Source organism: Oryctolagus cuniculus, chromosome 3 (genome assembly GCF_051225735.1).
Source record: "Oryctolagus cuniculus isolate XC-2025 breed Fujian yellow rabbit chromosome 3, ASM5122573v1, whole genome shotgun sequence".
Classification (NCBI taxonomy): domain Eukaryota; kingdom Metazoa; phylum Chordata; class Mammalia; order Lagomorpha; family Leporidae; genus Oryctolagus; species Oryctolagus cuniculus.
Window position 1 is genome coordinate 50,042,501 of NC_142869.1, and position 19,517 is coordinate 50,062,017.

Sequence of the window (19,517 nt, forward strand, 5' to 3'; positions counted from 1 at the left end):
GGAACAAAACTGCATTGTAACTTAAGGAGCATTTGTACTCATTTATATAACCCATATATCTCTTTCATTTAATGCCCTGTTGACCTAAGATCAAATTCTGGGCCTTCTAACTCCCAGTCCATGTTTGTTTCTGTAGCCTCTAATCCTCAGTATGTATACTGATACTTTTTATGTTTTTTTTTTTTTTAAAGATTTATTTATTTATTGGAAAGGCAGAGAGAGAGAAGGAGAGAGAGATATCTTCCACCAGCTGATTCACTTCCCAGATGGCCACAACAGCTGGAGTTGGGCTAGGCTGAAGCCAGGAGACCAGAACTCCATTCTGGTTTCCCACATGGGTGGCAGGGGCCCAAGCATTTGGGCCATCTCCTGTTGCTTTCCCAGGCATATTAGCAGAGAGCTGTACGGGCAATGCAGCATCTGGGGCTTGAAACAGCCCTATGGTATGGGATACTGGCATTGCAAGCAATTTTGTACTCAGCTGTACCATAACACTGGCCCCTCCAGGTACTTCTTTAGGTATATAGAAAACAAATATTTTGTTTAAAATATAATTGTGTCCACAATATTGGTGAGTTACAAGGAAGATGATAATTATATTTCTCAGTGGCTTAGTTATAGAAAGTTTCATTTGTTTCAAGTTGTAGATTGAGCTGTTAAATGATAATAGATTCACATTTGAAAAATAATATATTTCAGAAGGCACATATTTAGTTGCCTTTGATACTTCTTGCAAAAAGTATTCTAGGGAAAAAAGTTCATATATCATGATTTTTGATGAAAGTGAGTAATTTTAAGCATTGCAACTAATTTCAACTCTATTTCTTTTAGCTCGTTGCCAGAAACCATATGTTGCACTTATTGATGGAATTACAATGGGTGGGGTAAGTAGGCTTTTTGCTCTCATTGTTGGTATGAGTGAATTATGTTAAAAATAAGCTACTAGTTACTAAACAGAAGTGAAGTGATGAGTGTTATACAATAGAACCCATTGACACAAACTTGTGTGGATTTTGGTTTGTCAGATTTTTGATATAATATTGACTTATAGCAATTATATACTGTCTAAACCCAAAAGACTCTCTTATGTCTTACTTATGTGATAGATTATTTTAACTTGTTGAATTAATAAGCTTTTTAAAGCAAATTGCATTTTAAGAAATATGTGTGTATATATTTTTCTTCTTCCAAATTGATTGCTAACAACGGTTTCAGTAAAGAAACTAGAACGTTGAGAGTTTTCACAGACTCTCAGTAGTGGGGATGTGGTTGTCAAAATTGTATCTATTTAACAAAATTTTTCCTCGGTGGGAATCGCCTGGGTCGTCATGGTATTTGCTAAGCTTCATTTCTGTCCATTGAGAAGTAGTTATTCTGCCTCTGTGCTATATCAAAGAAGTCTATAAGTGCCTTGATATGGAGTTGGAGAAGACATGAAATAATTACAGAGCAAGTGGCCAATTGTATGGCCTGACTCTCACAAAGACAGACCTTCAAAGAAGTGAGGGGTCTTCCTGACAGGAGAAGGGCTTCATGGAGTAGACGGTGAATTAAAGTGAAAGGTCTCTGTGAGTGAGATCCCAGTGGAAAGAACGGGCCATCAGAGAAGGAGGTGCCTTTCTTTGAAGGGAGGAGAGAACTTCCACTTTGACTATGACCCTGTCGGAATAAGATCAGAGTCGGCGAACTCAAAAGGCTTCCATAGCCTTGGCAACTCATGACAAGAGCCTAGGGAGATTACTGACGCCATAAACAAGAGTGTCAATTGTTAAATCAACAACAGGAGTCACTGTGCACTTACTCCCCATGTAGGATCTCTGTCCTTAATGTGTTGTACTATGTGAATTAACAGTATAACTAGCACTCAAATAGTATTTTATACTTTGTGTTTCTATGTGGGTGCAAACTGTTGAAATCTTCACTTAGTATATACTAAATTGATCTTCTGTATATAAAGATAATCGAAAATGAATCTTGATGTGAATGGCATGGGAGAGGGAGTGGGGAGATGGGATGGTTGCAGGTGGGCGGGAGGTTATGGGGGGAAAAGCTGCTATAATTCAAACATTGTACTTTGGAAATTTAAATTTATTAAATAAAAGTTTAAAAAAAGTGAGCTTAGAAAGATAGTATAGAGGAGAAAAACTATGATCTTTTGCTTAGTTATCAAAAAGATCATAGCTGACATCCCTCTCATAAAAGATTAACAAGAGATCTTGAAGCATGTTTAATCAGTTTTACATGACACAAGAGTCTTCTGAAATAAAGACCTGCAGACTCAAGAAAAGCTATATTTCTGTAATTAGGTTTGATTAAGAATAGACAATCATCCAGAAGTATGATTGAACAAAAACAGTATGATCCGATGATAAACTGGGAAAAATGTGGCCAGGCTTGTTTGTTTATTCAGATTCTTCTTGGCACCTCTGTATATCATTCCTTTTCTTATAATAGGGCAGGACGCCTGTCACATGAAAGCCCAACGATGTACTTCTAAGAGTTAGGTAAAGGAATTCCTTTATGCCCGAGTTTCCCATAGAAAGTGGGCGAAAGCAGGAGAGACTTCTAAGGTGCCATGTTTTTGGGTAGTGTGTTCTGAGTCCCAAGAACAGGTAAGACTTGGGTAGGTAGGTAGTAGGAGGCCAGTGGGTGAACTTTGAAAAATTACACTTGTTCAATGTTTCAGAGATTTAGTTGTTTAGAAGTCCCTCTCTTGTTCAAGTAGAACCACTTTAAGTGAAGTCTTGGACATTGGGGATTGCTTAGATCTTGCACATCATTTTGGGGATTCCACTAGCAGTGTGGGTAGGAAACAGAATCAAGTCTAGTCTGTTCCTCTCTGCTTGTTAATGAATACCAAGTATGTGTAGGTTGTGCTTTTTTTGTCAAGCAAGTGTTAACATGGGGAAAATGAAAGTTCTGTGGAACCAACACTGTAGAACAGGAAAAGAGAATAAAGTGTTGAAGGAAGAGCTATCTCTGAATAGGAAATGAAATAAGAGATAAATCAAAAACAGTGGGCAGGGCCCAGCATTGAACTTAAGCAAGTTAAGCCACTTCTTGTATGCCAGCATCCTGTATTACGGAGTACTAACTTGAGTGCTGGCTTCTAATGCAGCATTTCTGCTAATGTGCCTGAGAAGGCAGCTGCTAAAGGCCTAAGTACTCTCCCCTGGCGGTCACCTCTTTGGGATGCTGGGTCTGGCTTTGGTCTGGCCCAATCCTGGCTATTGTGGCTGCTTTGGGAATGAACTAGCAGATGCAAGATCTTTCTCCTACCCTCTTCCTCTTTCTGTCTCTCCCTGTCTGACTCTCTGCCTTTCAAATAAGTAAATCTTAAAAAAATGGTGAAAACAAAAAACCAAAAGAACAGTAGGTGTATCTACTATCTTGTAAAAACAATGTGACTCCAGTAAAACAGGGAAGAAAACTGTGAAGAGTCAACAAGCTCAGATAAAAGAGATACCAGTTCCAAGGGGAACAGATAACATAAGGATGGTTAGCAATGATAGCTGACATGCCATTTAGAATGCAGTAGATTAGAAAATGCAGTAGATTAGAAAGAGTTAAAGTTAATATTATATGTAGTGACTTTGTGCATGTAGAGGACAAACTTGAAAAGCTCTCATAGAATGTTTTAAAAAAATGATAACAAGTGTTTTGTGGTTTTGCCTATGAAGAGAGATTCTGGGAACCTAACAAAGGTATTTACTTCATATAAAGTAAATCAAACACTTGGAACAGAAATGATGAAGACTTTCTTTTATTTTAAGTAAAAACAAAAATTCACACCTTGAGATATGTGGAAAGGAAACAGCATTTTAGATAATAACAGTGAAAAGAGACCCATACCTAAATAAAACCTCAGGTAAATTTTTCTGGATTAAAACCTTCAAGAAAAAAAAAAGCCAACTGCAAAGTGTTTGAGTCAGAATGAAGGAGTGATTGATTAGTGAACCCAAGTTATATGCAGAAGAACAGAAATCTCACTTCAGATTTCTTTTTTACCCAAAGTGCCATATGTCAATGGGTTTGAAAAATCTGTTAAATGGAGTATTAAGGCCCAATGGTTTTTACCCAACTAAGTTGTCATGTAGTGCAACTGTAAAAGAAAAATATCCTCAGAAATGAGTCAGAAATGTATTGCTGACTTGTCACTGTTAAAAACATTTCCTTCGATATTTGGTCTACATTACCAAGAGGCCACCCAAAATGAATCACTCCAGACTAGCTTTGACATGAATGCATTGATAGGGGGCCGGCATTGTGGCACAGTGGGTTAAGCCACTGCCTGGTTTGCTGGCATTCCATATGACCACTGGTTCAAATCCTGGCTGCCTTGCTTTCTATTCAGTTTCCTGCTAATGTGCCTAGGAAAACAGTACAAGATGACCCAAGTACTTGTGACCCTGTTACCCATGTGGGAGACCCTGATGATGCTCCTGCCTCTTGGCTTTGGTGTTGTCCAGCCCTGGTCCTTGCTGCTATTTGGGGAGTGAACTAGTGGGTGCAAGAGCTTTCTTTGTCTTTCCCTTTCTCTCTGTAACTCTGCCTTTCAAATAATTCTTAAAAAAAAAATAAATAAATAAAAAAGAAAGGATCAGTGCTATCCATTCGAAGAACCTCCATCCTTTTATAGAAGCTTGAAGAATCATTGTTTTAACTCACCTCTTTTGAATGCATTTGGCATGACTTTTGGTCTTTACAACACGTGTAGGTTACTATAGATTTGCATACATTTCTACATAAATAATAGCCAAGAATATTCCATTTGTTGCTGAATAAAAAAACTAGTAAAACAGGCCAAGATAACATCTTGAATAGAAATAAGGGTGATGCTGCTGCTTCTAATTGGTCTCTCTTTTTTTTTGTATTTATTAAAATGCATAAATGATTTTCAAATTGAAAGTGTACTTATATCAGCTTTTCTTGACCAGAATTCCACAAGAGAATTAAGTCTTAGTTCCCTAAGGCAAGGGTTTTGAAGATGTAATCCCTGCAATAACAAAGTTACTGTCACTTATGAATTTGTTGGATTTATGCATTCTTGCTTCTCACTTCAGAGTCAAACTCTAGGCTGTGCCCCAAATGAATAGTCCTCTAAAGAGGTGGTTTTGAGTTATGTTAAGTTTGAGAACCATTGCTGTAAGACATCCACTGCAAGTAATAAATTAACTTTCCTCCTATTTCTGTCTTGTGCTTCTAGAGAGTACTAAGTATGTATCATTCTTGGGAGAACTGAGAAAATAGGCACATCATTTACGGTGATCTGTTCAGATGAAGAACCCCAAATGAGAATAACAGGCCTGTATGTCTGTCCTTCCACGGGGTCTACTCACCTGCATGCATCCTTAAAGGCTGAAGTCTGTCCTCTTTTTGTACAGTCATAAACGTTCTTACAATTTGATATGATTTTTTCCTCCACTGAGTCAGTGCATTGTGTACTTTAAAATTTTTTTTAAAGATTTATTTAATTGAAATAGGGAGGGAGAGAGAGAGGGAGAGAAAGAAAGAGAGAGAGAGAGATACACAGAGAGCTCTTACATCCACTGGTTCACTCCACGAGATGGCCACAATGGCCAAGGCAGGACCAGGCCAAAGCCAAGAGCCAGGAGCTTCTTCCAGGTCTTCCACATGGGTGGGAGGGGCCCAAACATGCGGGCCATCTTTGGCTGCTTTTTTCAGGCCATCAGCAGGAACTGGCTCAGAAGTGGAGCAACCTGACACAAACCAGCGGCCATGTGGAATGCCGGTGTTGCAGGCAGCAGCTTTACCAGGTATGCTACAACATTGGCCATAAATCTGGTACTTGCATTTTATTTCTAGTTACTTTGTAACATGCCTTAATCTCCCCCAGTATGTTAGATGGTTTTTAAGGGCAAGAACAGTTATGTCTTGTTATTTTTAACCTTCCCATATCAACTAGGAATATATAGTATATATTTAGCTATACTTAGATAAGATATATAGATATATAGTATATACATTTTTATATATTATATAAATACTATATATATTCAACTAGGAATATATAGTATATATAAAATTTTCATTAAAACAATTATGTAAATTGTGTAGCCTTTGAAAGAGTAAAATTAAAGAATAGAAGCAGACTATTTTTTATTGTTACTTTTTTTTAGTGGTGTTTTGTATGCATCTTGGATTTACAGTTTAATTTTGTCTTGTTTATGTCCTTTAATCTAAGATTACTCATTAACTCTAGCTTTTTTTTTTTTTAAGATTTATTTTATTTACTTGAAACTCAGAGTTACACAGAGAGAGAAGGAGAGGCAGAGAGAGGTCTTCCATCTGCTGGTGTACTCCCCAATTGGCCGCAACAGCTGGAGCTGCGCCAGTCTGGAGCCAGGAGCCTTCTCCGGTGCAGGTGCAGGGACCCAAGCACTTGGGCCATCTTCTACTGCTTTCCCAGGCCATAGCAGAGAGCTGGGTCGGAAGTGGAGCAGCCGAGTCTTGAACAGGCGCCCATATGGAGAGAGACAGAGAAAGAGAAAGAGAGAGAGATAGAGCTCCCATCTGCTGGTGCACTCTGCAATTGCCCCTGACAGCTGGGGCTGGACCAGAGCCAGAACTGGGAACTCAATCCAGGTCTTCCATGTGAGATGCAAGAACCCAATCACATAAGTCATTACTCCAGCCTTCCAGGGTTTGCATTAGCAGGAAGCTGAAGTCTGGAGCTGGAGCCAGAAGTTGAACCCAGGAAGTTGATAGGGGATGCAGGTGCCCTAACCTGTTTCTTAACCATTAGGCCAAACATCTATGACAGACTTAGGCATTTTTAAAGCCCCTTGGTGACTCTACTGTGAAGGTAAGGTCAAGAAGTGGTGATCTACAGATTCAGTGTCACCTATGAACCTCCTGAAGACAAGGGCTTTCACACTTTAACTTGTGTCAGAATCTGTAGGAGGGCTTGTTCAAACACAAATTCCTCTCCTTCCTCCCTTTCCAAGTTAGTCACTTTGGAGTGTGACCTGAGAATTTGCATTTCTAAAAAGTTCTCAGATGATGATGATGATTGGGAAGGGGAGCTTACTTTAGAAACTATTTCCTTAAGGTCTGAGAACAGGTATTCAGAAAGCTTTTATTTTCAGAGTTGTTAGTGGAATTTTAGTATTGCACATAATTGTTTAAAATACACAAATTTTTAGTCCATTAAAAAAAACTTCATGGGATACACAGCAGACTCATAGAATGGCAGATATCCTAAATAGCACTCTGGCCTCAGAATCAGCCCTTAAGGCATTTGGATCTGGCTGAAAAGCCCATGAGAGTATTTTAGGCATGGAAAGCCAAGACACTGTGGCAACAAAAAAAAAAGGGGGGGGGGGGACCTAAATGAAAGATCTCTGAGAGTGAGATCCCAGTAGAAAGAACAGGCCATCAAAGAAGGAGGTACCCTTCTCTGAAGGGAGGAGAGAACTTCCACTTTGACTATGACCTTGTCTAAATAAGATCTAAGTCAGCGAACTCAAGAGGCTTCCGTAGCCTTGGAAACTCATGACTAGAGCCTAGGGAGATTTCTGATGCCATAAACAAGAGTGTCAATTGTTAAGTCAACAACAGGAGTCACTGTGTACTTACTCCTCATGTGGGATCTCTGTCCTTAATGTGTTGTCCTATGTGAATTAATGCTGTAACTAGTACTCAAACAGTATTTTACACTTTATGTTCTGTGTGGGTGCAAACTGATGAAATCTTTACTTAATACATAGTAAATCGATCTTCTGTATATAAAGAGAATTGAAAATGAATCTTGATGTGAATGGAGGGGGAGGGGTTGTGGGTGGGAGGGAAGTTATGGGGGGGAAAGAGCCATTGTAATCCATAAACTGTACTTTGGAAATTATATTTACTAAATAAAAATTTAAAAATTAGAAAAAACTTCAGACTAACTTTAACAGCATTTATTTAAGTAGAGAATAACTAATGAATTGGGCAACACTCAGAACCAGAACAGTTTAAGAGAACTCTGCCTACCGTATGAGCAGCAGGGTTTTATAGGCTGAACATAGAAGCAAAGAAATCTGGGGGCCGGTGCTGCGGCAGAGTGGGTAAAGTCGCTGCCTGCAGTGCTGGCATCCCATATGGACACCTATTGGAGTCTCAGCTGCTCCACTTTGGATCCAGCGCTCTGCTATGGCCTGGGAAATCAGTAGAAGATGGCCCAAGTTCTTGGGCCCCTGCACCTCCATGAGAGAGCCAGAGGAGACTTCTGGCTCCTGGCTTCAGATCAGCTCACCTTTGGCCATTGTGGCCATTTGGGGAGTGAATCAATGGATGGAAGACCTCTCTCTCTTTCTGGCTCTACATCTCTCTGTAATTCTGTCTTTCAAATAAATAAAATAAATCTTAAAAAAAAAAAAAAGAGAAATTTGATTGCCTATAGCTAGGCATATGCCTTTAGCATGGCATGATGAGACACATATGTGCCTTATTAAGGCATGGGATGATGAGACATTTGCCTTATTTGGGCATAGCTGGATCATTTGCCTGCCTGGGATTGGCTGAAGTTCAGCTGTGATTGGATATATCTGTTTGTTACAAAAGTATATTCCTAACTTAGGTTTTTGTTACAGACTAGCGTTGTGGTTTTTGTTTATTTGTTTATGTTATTTGAAAAGGCAGAGAGACAGATCTGTCTTCCATCCACTGGCTCACTTCCCAGATGCCCACAGTAGCCAGGACTGGGCCAGGCCAAAGCCTCAGGAGCCTGGAACTCCATCTTCGTCTTCCATATGGGTGACAGGGAAGCAAGTACTTGAGCCGTGATCTGCTGCCTCCCATGATGCAAGAACAGAAAGCTAGATCAGAAGCGGAGTAGTCAGAACTTGAACTAGAATTCTGATATTGGATGCAAGCATCCCAAGCATGAGGTAACTCATAGTAGCCCCATCCCCAGGTGTGGTTTTATAAAATAGGGACTCTTAAGTACAGAGACAACCTCAGGCCAATAACCTGCTCATTTAATGTAAGAAAAGTAATATAGAAATGGTGAGGATAAGATGTGGCAAATAGGGCTCAAGAAAATGTTGCATGTATAGTAATTGCCTCCATCTTTGAGTCTAGTCTACAAGCTTTCTTAAAATAATAATAACATAAGAAAGATTTTTTTGTGAACTTTAACAACTCAAAAGATGGCTCTGTAGAGCTTGGTTCTTTTCCTCTTCCTGTTCTGCTGTGGAGTATTGGTTTTCGCCATCATGGGAAGTAACAGCTTCATTGTCTCTTGTTTCCACCATGAAGAAAAGCACTGCAGTTTGAAAAAGGTGTAGCTATATTCTGTTGTTTGAGATTTAAGAAATTTAAATGTTTACTCTATTTTTGCATACAGTGAAATAAAAAATGAATATTAATGGTTTTCCATGTAGTTGATTAAAATTGTATAAAACTCATTCTAGTATTTCTGAAAGAGATTAACTTTTTTATGAATAAACATTCTAAATTAAATGTCGGAGGTCACATTTTCTCATTAATACATAACAGAAAGGCAAGTTTTAAAATTAAAATCAATTTAAGTAAACAGGATAATCTTTAAATGTTTTTTCATGTATATGTAGTGCCACTCCCATTTCCCTCTCCAACTAGATTTAAAGAATGTTTAAGGGGGCCAGCGTTGTGGCACAGCGAGGTAAAGCTGAGGCCTACAGTGCTGGCATCCCATATGGATGTGGGATCGAGACTTGGCTGCTCCACTTCCGATCCAGCTCCCTGCTAATGCACCTGGGAAAGCAGCAGAAGATAGCCCAAGTACTTGGGCCCCTGCCACCCATGTGGGAGACCCAGGTGAAGCTCCTGTCTCCTGGCTTTGGCCTGGGCCATCCCTGGTCATTGTGGCCATTTAGGATGTGAATCAGCAGATGGAAGATCTCTGTCTAACACTGCCTTTCAAATAAATAAATAAATCTTTATAATAAAAAAAGAATGTTTAAGTTTCTTCTCTCCCTTCTCACCTTAGCCCCATTCCCTTTTCCATTGTACCATACAAAGTTGGCTCTCCAAAGTCAATTTCAAAGTATGAGTACAATATAATATTGCTTTTGTGTTTCTCAAGTATCATTAAAATTCTGCTAGCAAAAGGAGACCAGAATGTGCTAGCCCAAATATGCCAATTTGGCATAAAAATTATTTTGAGGAACAGAGGTATGGGAGCAGGAAAAGCACTGAAAACAGGACAAGTTGCCTTTTTGTAAGGCAAATTGACTTCTGTAAAGGAAGTCTCCAGTTCTAAGAGTGTTTCCCTCACTGTACCAGGAAGAGAACAGATAAATAAACAAATCCTAGAGACTCGTATTTGTGGAGAAGGCACCAACTTCAAAACAGATTTTACTCTTGTTTACCATGCATTTTGACCTTTCTGTAACTTGCTTCCCCAACATCTCTTAGGTAAAAGAGGCTATGAGCCTGAGTTCTAGGCTACCTCCTGGAGGATTCTCCTTTCCTGGAAATCACCCATGTATACGTGAGGTATACATGTTGATAAACTTCTGTTTTGTTCTTTTTTTCTTTTTTTAAGATTTATTTATTTATTTGAAAGTTGAGTTACACATAGAGAGGAGGGGCAGAGAGAGAGAGAGAGAGGTTCTCCATCCGATGGCTCACTCCCCAATTGGCCGCAACGGCCGGAGCTGTGCCAATCCAAAGCCAAGAGCCAGGAGCTTCTTCGGGGTCTCCCATGCGGGTGCAGGGGCCCAAGGACTCTACTGCCCTCCCAGGCCATAGCAGAGAGCTGGATCGGAAGTGAAGCAGCCCAGTCTCGAACCGGCACTCATATGGGATGTCAGCACTTCAGGCCAGGGCATTAACCCACTGTGCCACAGCGCCGGCCCCCTCTGTTTTGTTCTTGTTTATCTGTTTTCTTACAGAGCTAGCAGCTAATCACTCAGCAAGGTAGAGGGAGGATTTTTTTCCTTCCCTACATCATCAACAATGGGAAATTCAAAGTTTTAAAGCATATTTGAGGAATATGTTCTAATGAATAGAGAAGTGGGACTTGGAACAAAACAATGAGCTTATACAATACCCAAATAACTTCTGGGATACAACCAGCCACATGGAATGTTGAGTAATGCTCAGTTAAATGGGAGCTATTCAATCAGATTATGTTTAGCCACTGATTAATGTCACTTGAGACATGTCCTTTTTAATGAAAAGAATGAACAGTCCACAAAGATCACATTATGTTAATATATTGCAAAGGTCTGTAAATATAATAGGTACTTCTTTTTTCAGCTTTAAAAGAATTTCTTTTTGCTGCTGTTAGTGACAGTCAAATAGATGACATTTTAAGGAACCATTTTTATAATAAAATGCTGGGGCTTTATTAACAGCATTCAGTTTACTTAATGGAACCTGAAGGCTTATGAATGAAGAGATGAAGTAATTCTATTAATTGAAATAAAGATTTTTTAGAGAAACTTAGTTCAACTTCCTTTGGTATACTTCTTCTTGCCCCCTCATTCCCATTATTTAAAAAAAATCATTTAAAATTCAAATATGAAAATAGCCTCCTTTAAGACTGAAACAGGGGCCTGCACTGTGGTGCAGTGGGTTAAAGCCCTGGCCTGCAGCATCAGCATACCATACAGATGCTGGTTTGAGTCCTGGCTGCTCCGCCTTTGATCCAGCTCCCTGCTTATGTGCCTGGGAAAGCAGTGGAAAATGGCCTAAGTCCTTGGGCCTCAATACTGAGGTGGGAGACCCAGAAGAAACTCTTGGCTTCAGATTAGCCCAGCTCTGGCCATTGAAGCCATTTGGGGAGTGAACCAGCAGGGGGAAGATCTCTCTGTCTCTACCTCTCTCTTTAACTCTCTAACTTTCAAATAAGTAAAAAAAAATTTTTTTTTTAAAAGACAAATATTAGTAACTCAGCAGGAGCTGGGGAAAGGAAAATGAGTGGGAAATTTCCCTTGGATTTCTAAGTGTGTAGAGTAGTGCTTGTTTGCATTTCTGTTTCTGTTTAATATGGAACTTTCTCCAACTGTGGATGAATATCTTCTTTTTCTTGATGGAAAGATATGTAGATATCATTTAAGCTCTTTGGTTGTAATGATGTGATATGGTGAGAAGGGGCCCAATTCAGAATACATTTGAATTTGAATTTGTCTTCCCCTCTCTCCTAAAAGGATTCTCTCTGCTTAAGATTTTCCTCTGTCTTATTGGGAGACAGTCAGGATTGCTTTCAATTATAGAATTTCTCATAGTAAACTTTTAAGTATTTAGTTTTTTTTTGAAGATAAGATTTATTTATTTGTTAGAGAGAGAGAGAGACGGAGAGAGATGTCTTCTACCTGCTGGTTCACTCCCCAAATGGCTGCAAAGGCCAGAGCTGGGCTGATCCGAAGCCAGGAGCCAGGAGCTGCTTCGAGGTCTCCCATGTGGGTGCAGGAGCCCAAGCACTTGGATTGTCTTCTTGCTTTCCCAGGCCATTAACAGGGAGCTAGATTGGAAGTGGAGTAGCTGGGTCTCGAACTGGTGCCCATATGGGATGCTGGCACCACAGGTGGAGGCTTAACTTACTATACTACAGTACTGGCCCCTATTTAGTTTCTTAATGAGACTTTTTCATAAGCAAGCATTGAATTATGTGAATTTTTCAAGATATAATGTTGCCTTGGCAGGGCCTGACTAAATGGTTTCATGGACCTTATAGGACCTGTAGGCCAATGTTCCCCATCCATGTATCTATCTTGCTTGAGTGTGTGATAGAAAGTATTGGTTGTGTTTAACTTCTTTGAAACATATTATTTTAAACATTATAATCTTGTGACACATGTACAAACAATTCATAGATAAATATGAGTATTGGGGTAATATGCTCATAGAGGTAAAACCCTTGAGTAGGAATGTAAGAGATATACATTTTTAAGAGTCATTTCAAATTTATGTTTTAATATATGATGTTGTATTTCTACTTCCTGGTTTTTCAAATTAGAACTAGATTAGCCATGATAGACTATTAATACCTAAATAAGATAAATATTTTTCTTTCAATTATTTGCTATTTTTGTCTATAAGATGAGTTGTATTCATCTAAGAAGATAGAAATATGTTTGGTGCTGATCTTTGTATTATTCATCTATTAAAGTACATTAATATATAACATGAATCAATGTACAATATTAGCTCATTGTGAGAAGCATAACAAAAAGTCTGTTTTTGCTGCATGGCTTGCTACTGTATCTGTTAACCGGATGCATGTGGTCATGGAGCTATGTGGTAAAACTTAGTTTATAGTTATGACAATTTTTTACTATAGTGAAAACATATGCAGAAAATCTATTTGAATTACTAGCAAAAACATACACCTAGTTCAAAGCACTACCTGTAATCCTGAGTGAAGTGAGAGATGACTCTCACTCATTTTCTGGTACCATAGTGTAGGGTTTATTCCAAGCAGGAGCTTACTCCTCTCTGATTAGAATGTAAATCCATGACTTTGTCAGCCTTAGTCACATTACCACATTGCAAGGTTTTTTAAGTTTGTTTTCTCAACTATGGTTTTCAATTTTGGTTACTTTGAAACATTTGCTTTTTAAGCAAATTAGGTTGTTTATGTGTTCTAGTACTGTTATGTTGGGAATTGACTAATCTTGCAATTACTATAAATCATTAGTGGTTGACTATGTCTTAACTTTATAATTAGCAATTTTTAAAAATTAATATTGTCTTTTATCTGGAATAGTGAAGCCTGGAAACAGAGAAATGAATGCTTACTAATTAATATATTTGTATTTTTAAAAGATTTAATTGTTCTTTTAAAATAATTATAATTACATCTTTTAAAAAATCTTAAATAGAGCTATGCCAGCTCTTTTCTCCTATTGGAATAATCTGAAAATTCATCGAGCTATCCTGTTAATTAAAAAGAAAAGTCTTAGATCGCCTAATTCTTACCTATAAGGATGCCAAAAATATAAATACGTTGCTTGTTTAAATGTAACAGAGTATAACTTTGAGTACATTCTTGCTTCATTTTTGTTCAGGTATTAACGCTCTTCTATATTAGCATTCTTCATAGTAAATATTACCACGCAAAGATAATTATTTCATAATTTAAAAAAATGCCAGAGTGCTGGGGATACATAAATATAAGGCACAGAACAATTAATAAGACAAAAAATAAGGTAGCATACCAACACTAACAGAAAGCTGATATAGCTATTTTAATAAAACAAAGTACATTTGTAGCAAAAACTTAAGATGTTGTATAATTGTAGAGTTAAATATAACATCTTTTTTTTTTTTTTTTTTTTTTTTAATTTTCTTGACAGGCAGAGTGGACAGTGAGAGAGACAGAGAGAAAGGTCTTCCTTTTGCCGTTGGTTCACCCTCCAATGGCCACCGCGGCTGGCGTGCTGCGCCCGGTGCACCGCGCTGATCCAAAGGCAGGAGCCAGGTGCTTATCCTGTTCTCCCATGGGGTGCAGGGCCCAAGCACTTGGGCCATCCTCCACTGCACTCCCGGGCCACAGCAGAGAGCTGGCCTGGAAGAGGGGCAACTGGGCCAGAATCCGGTGCCCCTAAATATAACATCTTAGATGTCTTTTGAATCTTTTTCTATTATGTGTTGTTCTTCCTTGGTTTTCCATGTGATCCTATGTCTGGTTGTTTTTAAATTTTTTCATTTATTTGAGAGACAGAGACACAGAGCACTCCCCAGATGCTTGCAGTAAATAAGGCTGGGCTGGGCTGGGCTGGGCTGGGCTGATGCCAGGAGCTGGAAACTCAATCCAGGTCTGCCATGTGAGTGGCTGGGATTCAATTACTTGAGCCGTCACTGCTGTCTCACAGATTCTGCATTATCAGGAAGCTGGAAACAGGAGCTACAACAGAGAATTAAACTTAGGGACTCCAATGTGGGATGCGAATATATGAACAGATGTCTTACCCCTCAGCTAAATGCCCACTGTAATTATTTATTTTTTTTAAAGATTTATTTGTTTGAAAACCAGAGTTACAGAGACAGACAGAGACAGAGACGGGGGGGGGGGGGAGGCGTGTGGGGGGAGATGGCTACAAGTCAGCCTGGGCCACACCAAAGCCAGAAGCCAAGAGCTTCTTCCAGGTCTCCCACATGGGTAACAGGGGAACAAACACTTGAACCATTTTCTGCTTTTCCCAAGCTTTTATCAGGGAGCAGCAGGGATAGAAACCAGTATCCGTATGGTGTGCCAGCATTGCAGGTGGAGGTTTTACCTGCTGGGACATAGCGCTGGCCCCTAATTATTATTATTTATTATCATTATATTTGAAAGAGCAATTTGAAAGAGCAAGAGATAGATGGGGAGAAATCTTCCCATCTGCTTGTTCATTCCCCAAATGCTGTCAACAGCCAGGGCCAGGCCAGGCCAAAGCCCAGAGCCCGTAACTCAATCAGAGTCTCCCACATAGGCAGCACTTGTCTCCTAGGGTACACATTAGCAGGAAGCTGGATCAGAAACAGAATAGCCAGTGCTCAAACTATGTACTCTGCTACCAGATACAGGCATCCTGAGTGGCAACTTAATTGCTGTGCCAAATGTGTATCCCATGTCCAATGATTTTTAATTGAGCTATTTCTAATTGAATATTAAAAATGTAGATATCATTTAAGCTCTTTGGTTGTAATGATGTGATATGGTGAGAAGGGGCCCAATTCAGAATACATTTTGAAGTTAGAACTGTCAAGATGGGTTCATAGATAAGATTATGAAGTAAGAAGGAAAGAAGATAATGCTGAGATTTGACCTGAGCAGCTGTGTGAATGCTGATGTTTACTGAGATGGAGAAAAGGCAGGAGGAATGCATTAAGGAGAAATTGAGATTTACTTTTGAAATGTGAAGGTTAAGACACTAAGCATTCAGGTAGAGATGTTAAATAGCTCAGTCTAGAGAACTCATAGGTGGGGAAAAAATTTGAGTCATTACTATTGTGATAGTACTTCAAATCCTATAGCTGGAGAGATAACCAGGGGAATGAATGTAGACAGGACAGAGTTTAGGTGGAGTAGGATGGCCTCTGATCACTGTGGCAGATCAATGTTTTGATGTCATGGAGAAGAGAAAGGGCAACTATTGATATACAAGAAAACCAAGAAAATATGGTGTTTTGAAGTCAACTGGTGTTGCATAGAACAGGGAGAGATCAACTCCATCAGATGCTACTGAGATATCCAATGAGATGGGAAGTGATATTTGACTACCAAGTTTGGTAGACTGCAGGGAGTGTATTTGAGGAGAGTTAGGAATTGGAATAAAGTATAAAACTTGGAGAAAGGATTTGTTTATATATCAGTAAATACAATCAAACTTGAAGGCTTTGAAACCTTTTTGGTTTAGCAAAGGAGCACCAGCTAAGGTTAGTGTTGAAATAGGATTTAACATTAAATTTCAGAAGTTTCGGGAGAGATGTCTCTTACAAACAACCTGTCCTTTGACATAAGATACAAAAAGTAGTTCTGAACCTACCACAAAAATCCTACACTCATTCAGCATGGATGAGCGTTTATATTCTCACTATTTCCAGAAGAAGGGGCTTGAATATTCCCAGCTATCACCTTTATTGAAAGGCTTTATGATTGACTGTTAATGACACCTGTGTCAATGATCTCTTATTCTGAAAGCTTTGTTAGTAATTTTTTTTACTAGAACCTTGAGGTCTTTTATTTCATTCATTTTATCAGCCAAGGCTGCAACAAAATGCACTCATATTTACTGTGTGATATAAAATAGAACTGTATCGGTGACTCCAAGATCTAAAGTTTCTTCATGAAAGAATATGGTGTTTATAAATATGTTTCTCTATGGAGTCCAGGAGAGGGGGAGGCCTCCTGAGAGAAGTTGGTCTCTGACATCATTCTTCTCTACAGGAATGAGGGTTTCAGAGGATGAAATGAGAATGGCTAGTCAGGGAAACAGCGTGAGAAGGACAAGCACAGAGGAACTGCCAAGCATAGATCCTGGAGGCCACAGGTCTGAAGGGGCTTATATTGTGTGGTGCTGAAGCATGATAGAATGTAGGTCTGGTTCTAATTGAAAATAAAGCTTCTGATTGAAAGCTTTTGGTTCCAGTTGAAAAATAAGCTTTTAATCCAGTTTAACTGCTGATGCACACCTTGGGAGGCAGCAGTTGATGACTCAGATACTTGGGCCCCAGTCACCCATGTGGGAGACTGGATGGAGTTTCAAGCTCCTGGTATTGGCTTAGCCCAGCCCTGGCTGTTGCAGGCATTTGACCAATAGGTGGAAGACAGTGCTGTGATGCTTGTGCGTGCTTGCGCATGCTTGCTCACTCACTCTCTCCCTCTCTCCCTCTCTCTCACCTTTTCAAAGATAAGTGATACATGGGAAAAAAAACTGAATACTTATCAAATTAGCTCTGTGTCTCTGGGGAAAAAATAACAAGACTAGAATTGGTGGTTGTGGTCGGACTTTACTTTTTTTTTTTTTTTTTAAAGATTTATTTGGATGGCAGAGTTAGAAAGTGAGAGACCACAGAAAGAAACAGCTTCACTCCCCACATGGTTGCAGTTGCCAGGAGTGGACCAGGCTGAAGCCAGGAACAGGAGCTAGTCACTCTATCTGGATTTGCCACATGGGTGGCAGGGGCCAAAGTACTTGAGCGATCTGCTGCTGCCCTCCCAGCACATTGGCAAGGAGCTGGATTGGGAGTGGAGTGGCTGGGGCTCACATCAGCACTCGTACGGGGTGCTCATAGCATTACAGGGACAGCTTAATCTGCTGCACTACAGCAACAGCACCCAGACTTTGCCTGTGTGTGTAAACTTGTAATAGAGGGAATGTAGCAATGTGCTGCTTGTGGAATTTGGAGCTAATCAGAAGGTGGGGGATAGCTAGAGGGGTTGTAGTAGAGGAAGAGTCAGCCAGTGGAGACTTGGAGATCTGCCTAGTAGGCCGCCCCACACTGAGGCAGCTCTTTTTGAGTCCTGGTACTTTAACAGAACGTAATCTGAAAACTGCGCAACCAGCCTAACCTTTCGTTCAAAGTTCTTGGCAACAAATTCCTGAATTCTAGTAACTTCCACTGAAATAAAGCAAGGGTTCTTAAACTAATAAAATAAATTATTAATATAATGTCTTATTTTTATGAGAATTGTAAGATTTCATATAGTCTCAAAGTATATACAGTCTAATTGGGGTTACTTTTGTCAGTTGACTATGTCCTAATGCATAATACTCATATTTATCTATACAGAGTAGAGTATATTTGTCAGCTTTTTGTTACTATAATGAAATACCTGGGCAAGCTTCTTAGGAAGGGAAGAAGTTGATTTTGGCTTATGATTCTGGAGTCCAAGATTGGGCAGACATTTGATTTGGCCTCCGATGAAGGTAGTGGGTGGCACATGCAGAGGAAGAATCATGTGGTGAACCAGGCAGCAGAGAGAAAGGATGGATCCCACATAGGCTTTTTTTTTTTTTTTTTTTTTTTTTTGACAGAATTAGAGAGGGAGACAGAGAGAAAGGTCTTCCCTTCATTGGTTCACCCTCCAAATGGCTGCCACGGCCGGAGCTACGCTGATCCAAAGCCAGGAGCCAGGTGCTTCCTCCTGGTCTCCCATGCAGGTGCAGGGCCTGAGTACTTGGGCCATCCTCCACTGCACTCCCGGGCCACAGCAGAGAGCTGGCCTGGAAGAGGAGCAACCAGGACTAGAACCTGGTGCCCATATGGGATGCCGGCGGCACAGGCGGAGGATTAGCCAAGTGAGCCATGGTGCTGGCGGCCCCCCCCCCCCCCCCAGGCTTTCTAACCGACCCTCTCATGAAGATTTCATTCCAGCCAGGGGCACATTCCCAGTGGCCTAAGAATGTTCCACAAGGCCACTCCTAAACACCGTAATTTCATTAAATTTCTATTCTTTCGGTATCATTAACTTACATGACTTCAAGATTTAAATGTGTGCATGAGTTTGGGAACCAAATCATGTTCAAAGTATAGCACAGAGTCTGTGTTGTGGATATCATTTATAAATATTGATAATAGAGGATGTGCATAGTTACTAAAGAGTGGTACTAATTTCTGTGTTCATGGAAATAACCTTTTAAATTGTAAGCTAGTAAACATTACTTAAAGTTGGTAAGGAATTGCCTGTGTTTCTGAGTATTTTAGTAAAAGGCTTAAAAGTTTTATGAACTTACAAATGGCTGAACTGAGTGTAAAATAGTTGAAGAATTTAGAAGAATTAACTAGAAATAATGTACTTTCTAGTTAAACAACATTTATGGAACTCTTATTAACTATATGGCATTTTTCCAGATACTTTGTTTTAATTCATTTAATTCTGCAGTGTCAAAGATAAAGTGAAAACTGATTTTAAAAAGGTTAAGAATGAGAAAATAAACAAGTTTTGAGTGATGTTAATAGAAAATTTGTTACAATGTTAGCAACTAGTATAAACTTGGATGCTTTCATCATGTGGGTGCCCTTCATTGCATCTTATTCAAATATTCTGGTATTTAGAGACAACTCTTTTTTTAAGGGTTTATTTATTAATCTGAAAG

General features: G+C 39.5%; 1 protein-coding gene across 4 annotated transcripts in view; it reads left to right on the forward strand.

Moving 5' to 3' along the window:
• HIBCH (3-hydroxyisobutyryl-CoA hydrolase) overlaps positions 1-19,517 on the forward strand; it is a 104,626-nt gene that overhangs the window by 32,935 nt on the left and 52,174 nt on the right. For 3 of the 4 annotated variants that reach the window (XM_002712340.6, XM_089330189.1, XM_089330190.1), the window contains exon 6: positions 832-884. In XM_002712340.6, the coding sequence (XP_002712386.2) occupies positions 832-884 (53 nt within the window). Of the gene's footprint in view, positions 1-831; positions 885-14,250; positions 14,414-19,517 lie in introns of those variants that run through there. The other variant, XM_089330191.1, reaches the window with a different exon arrangement.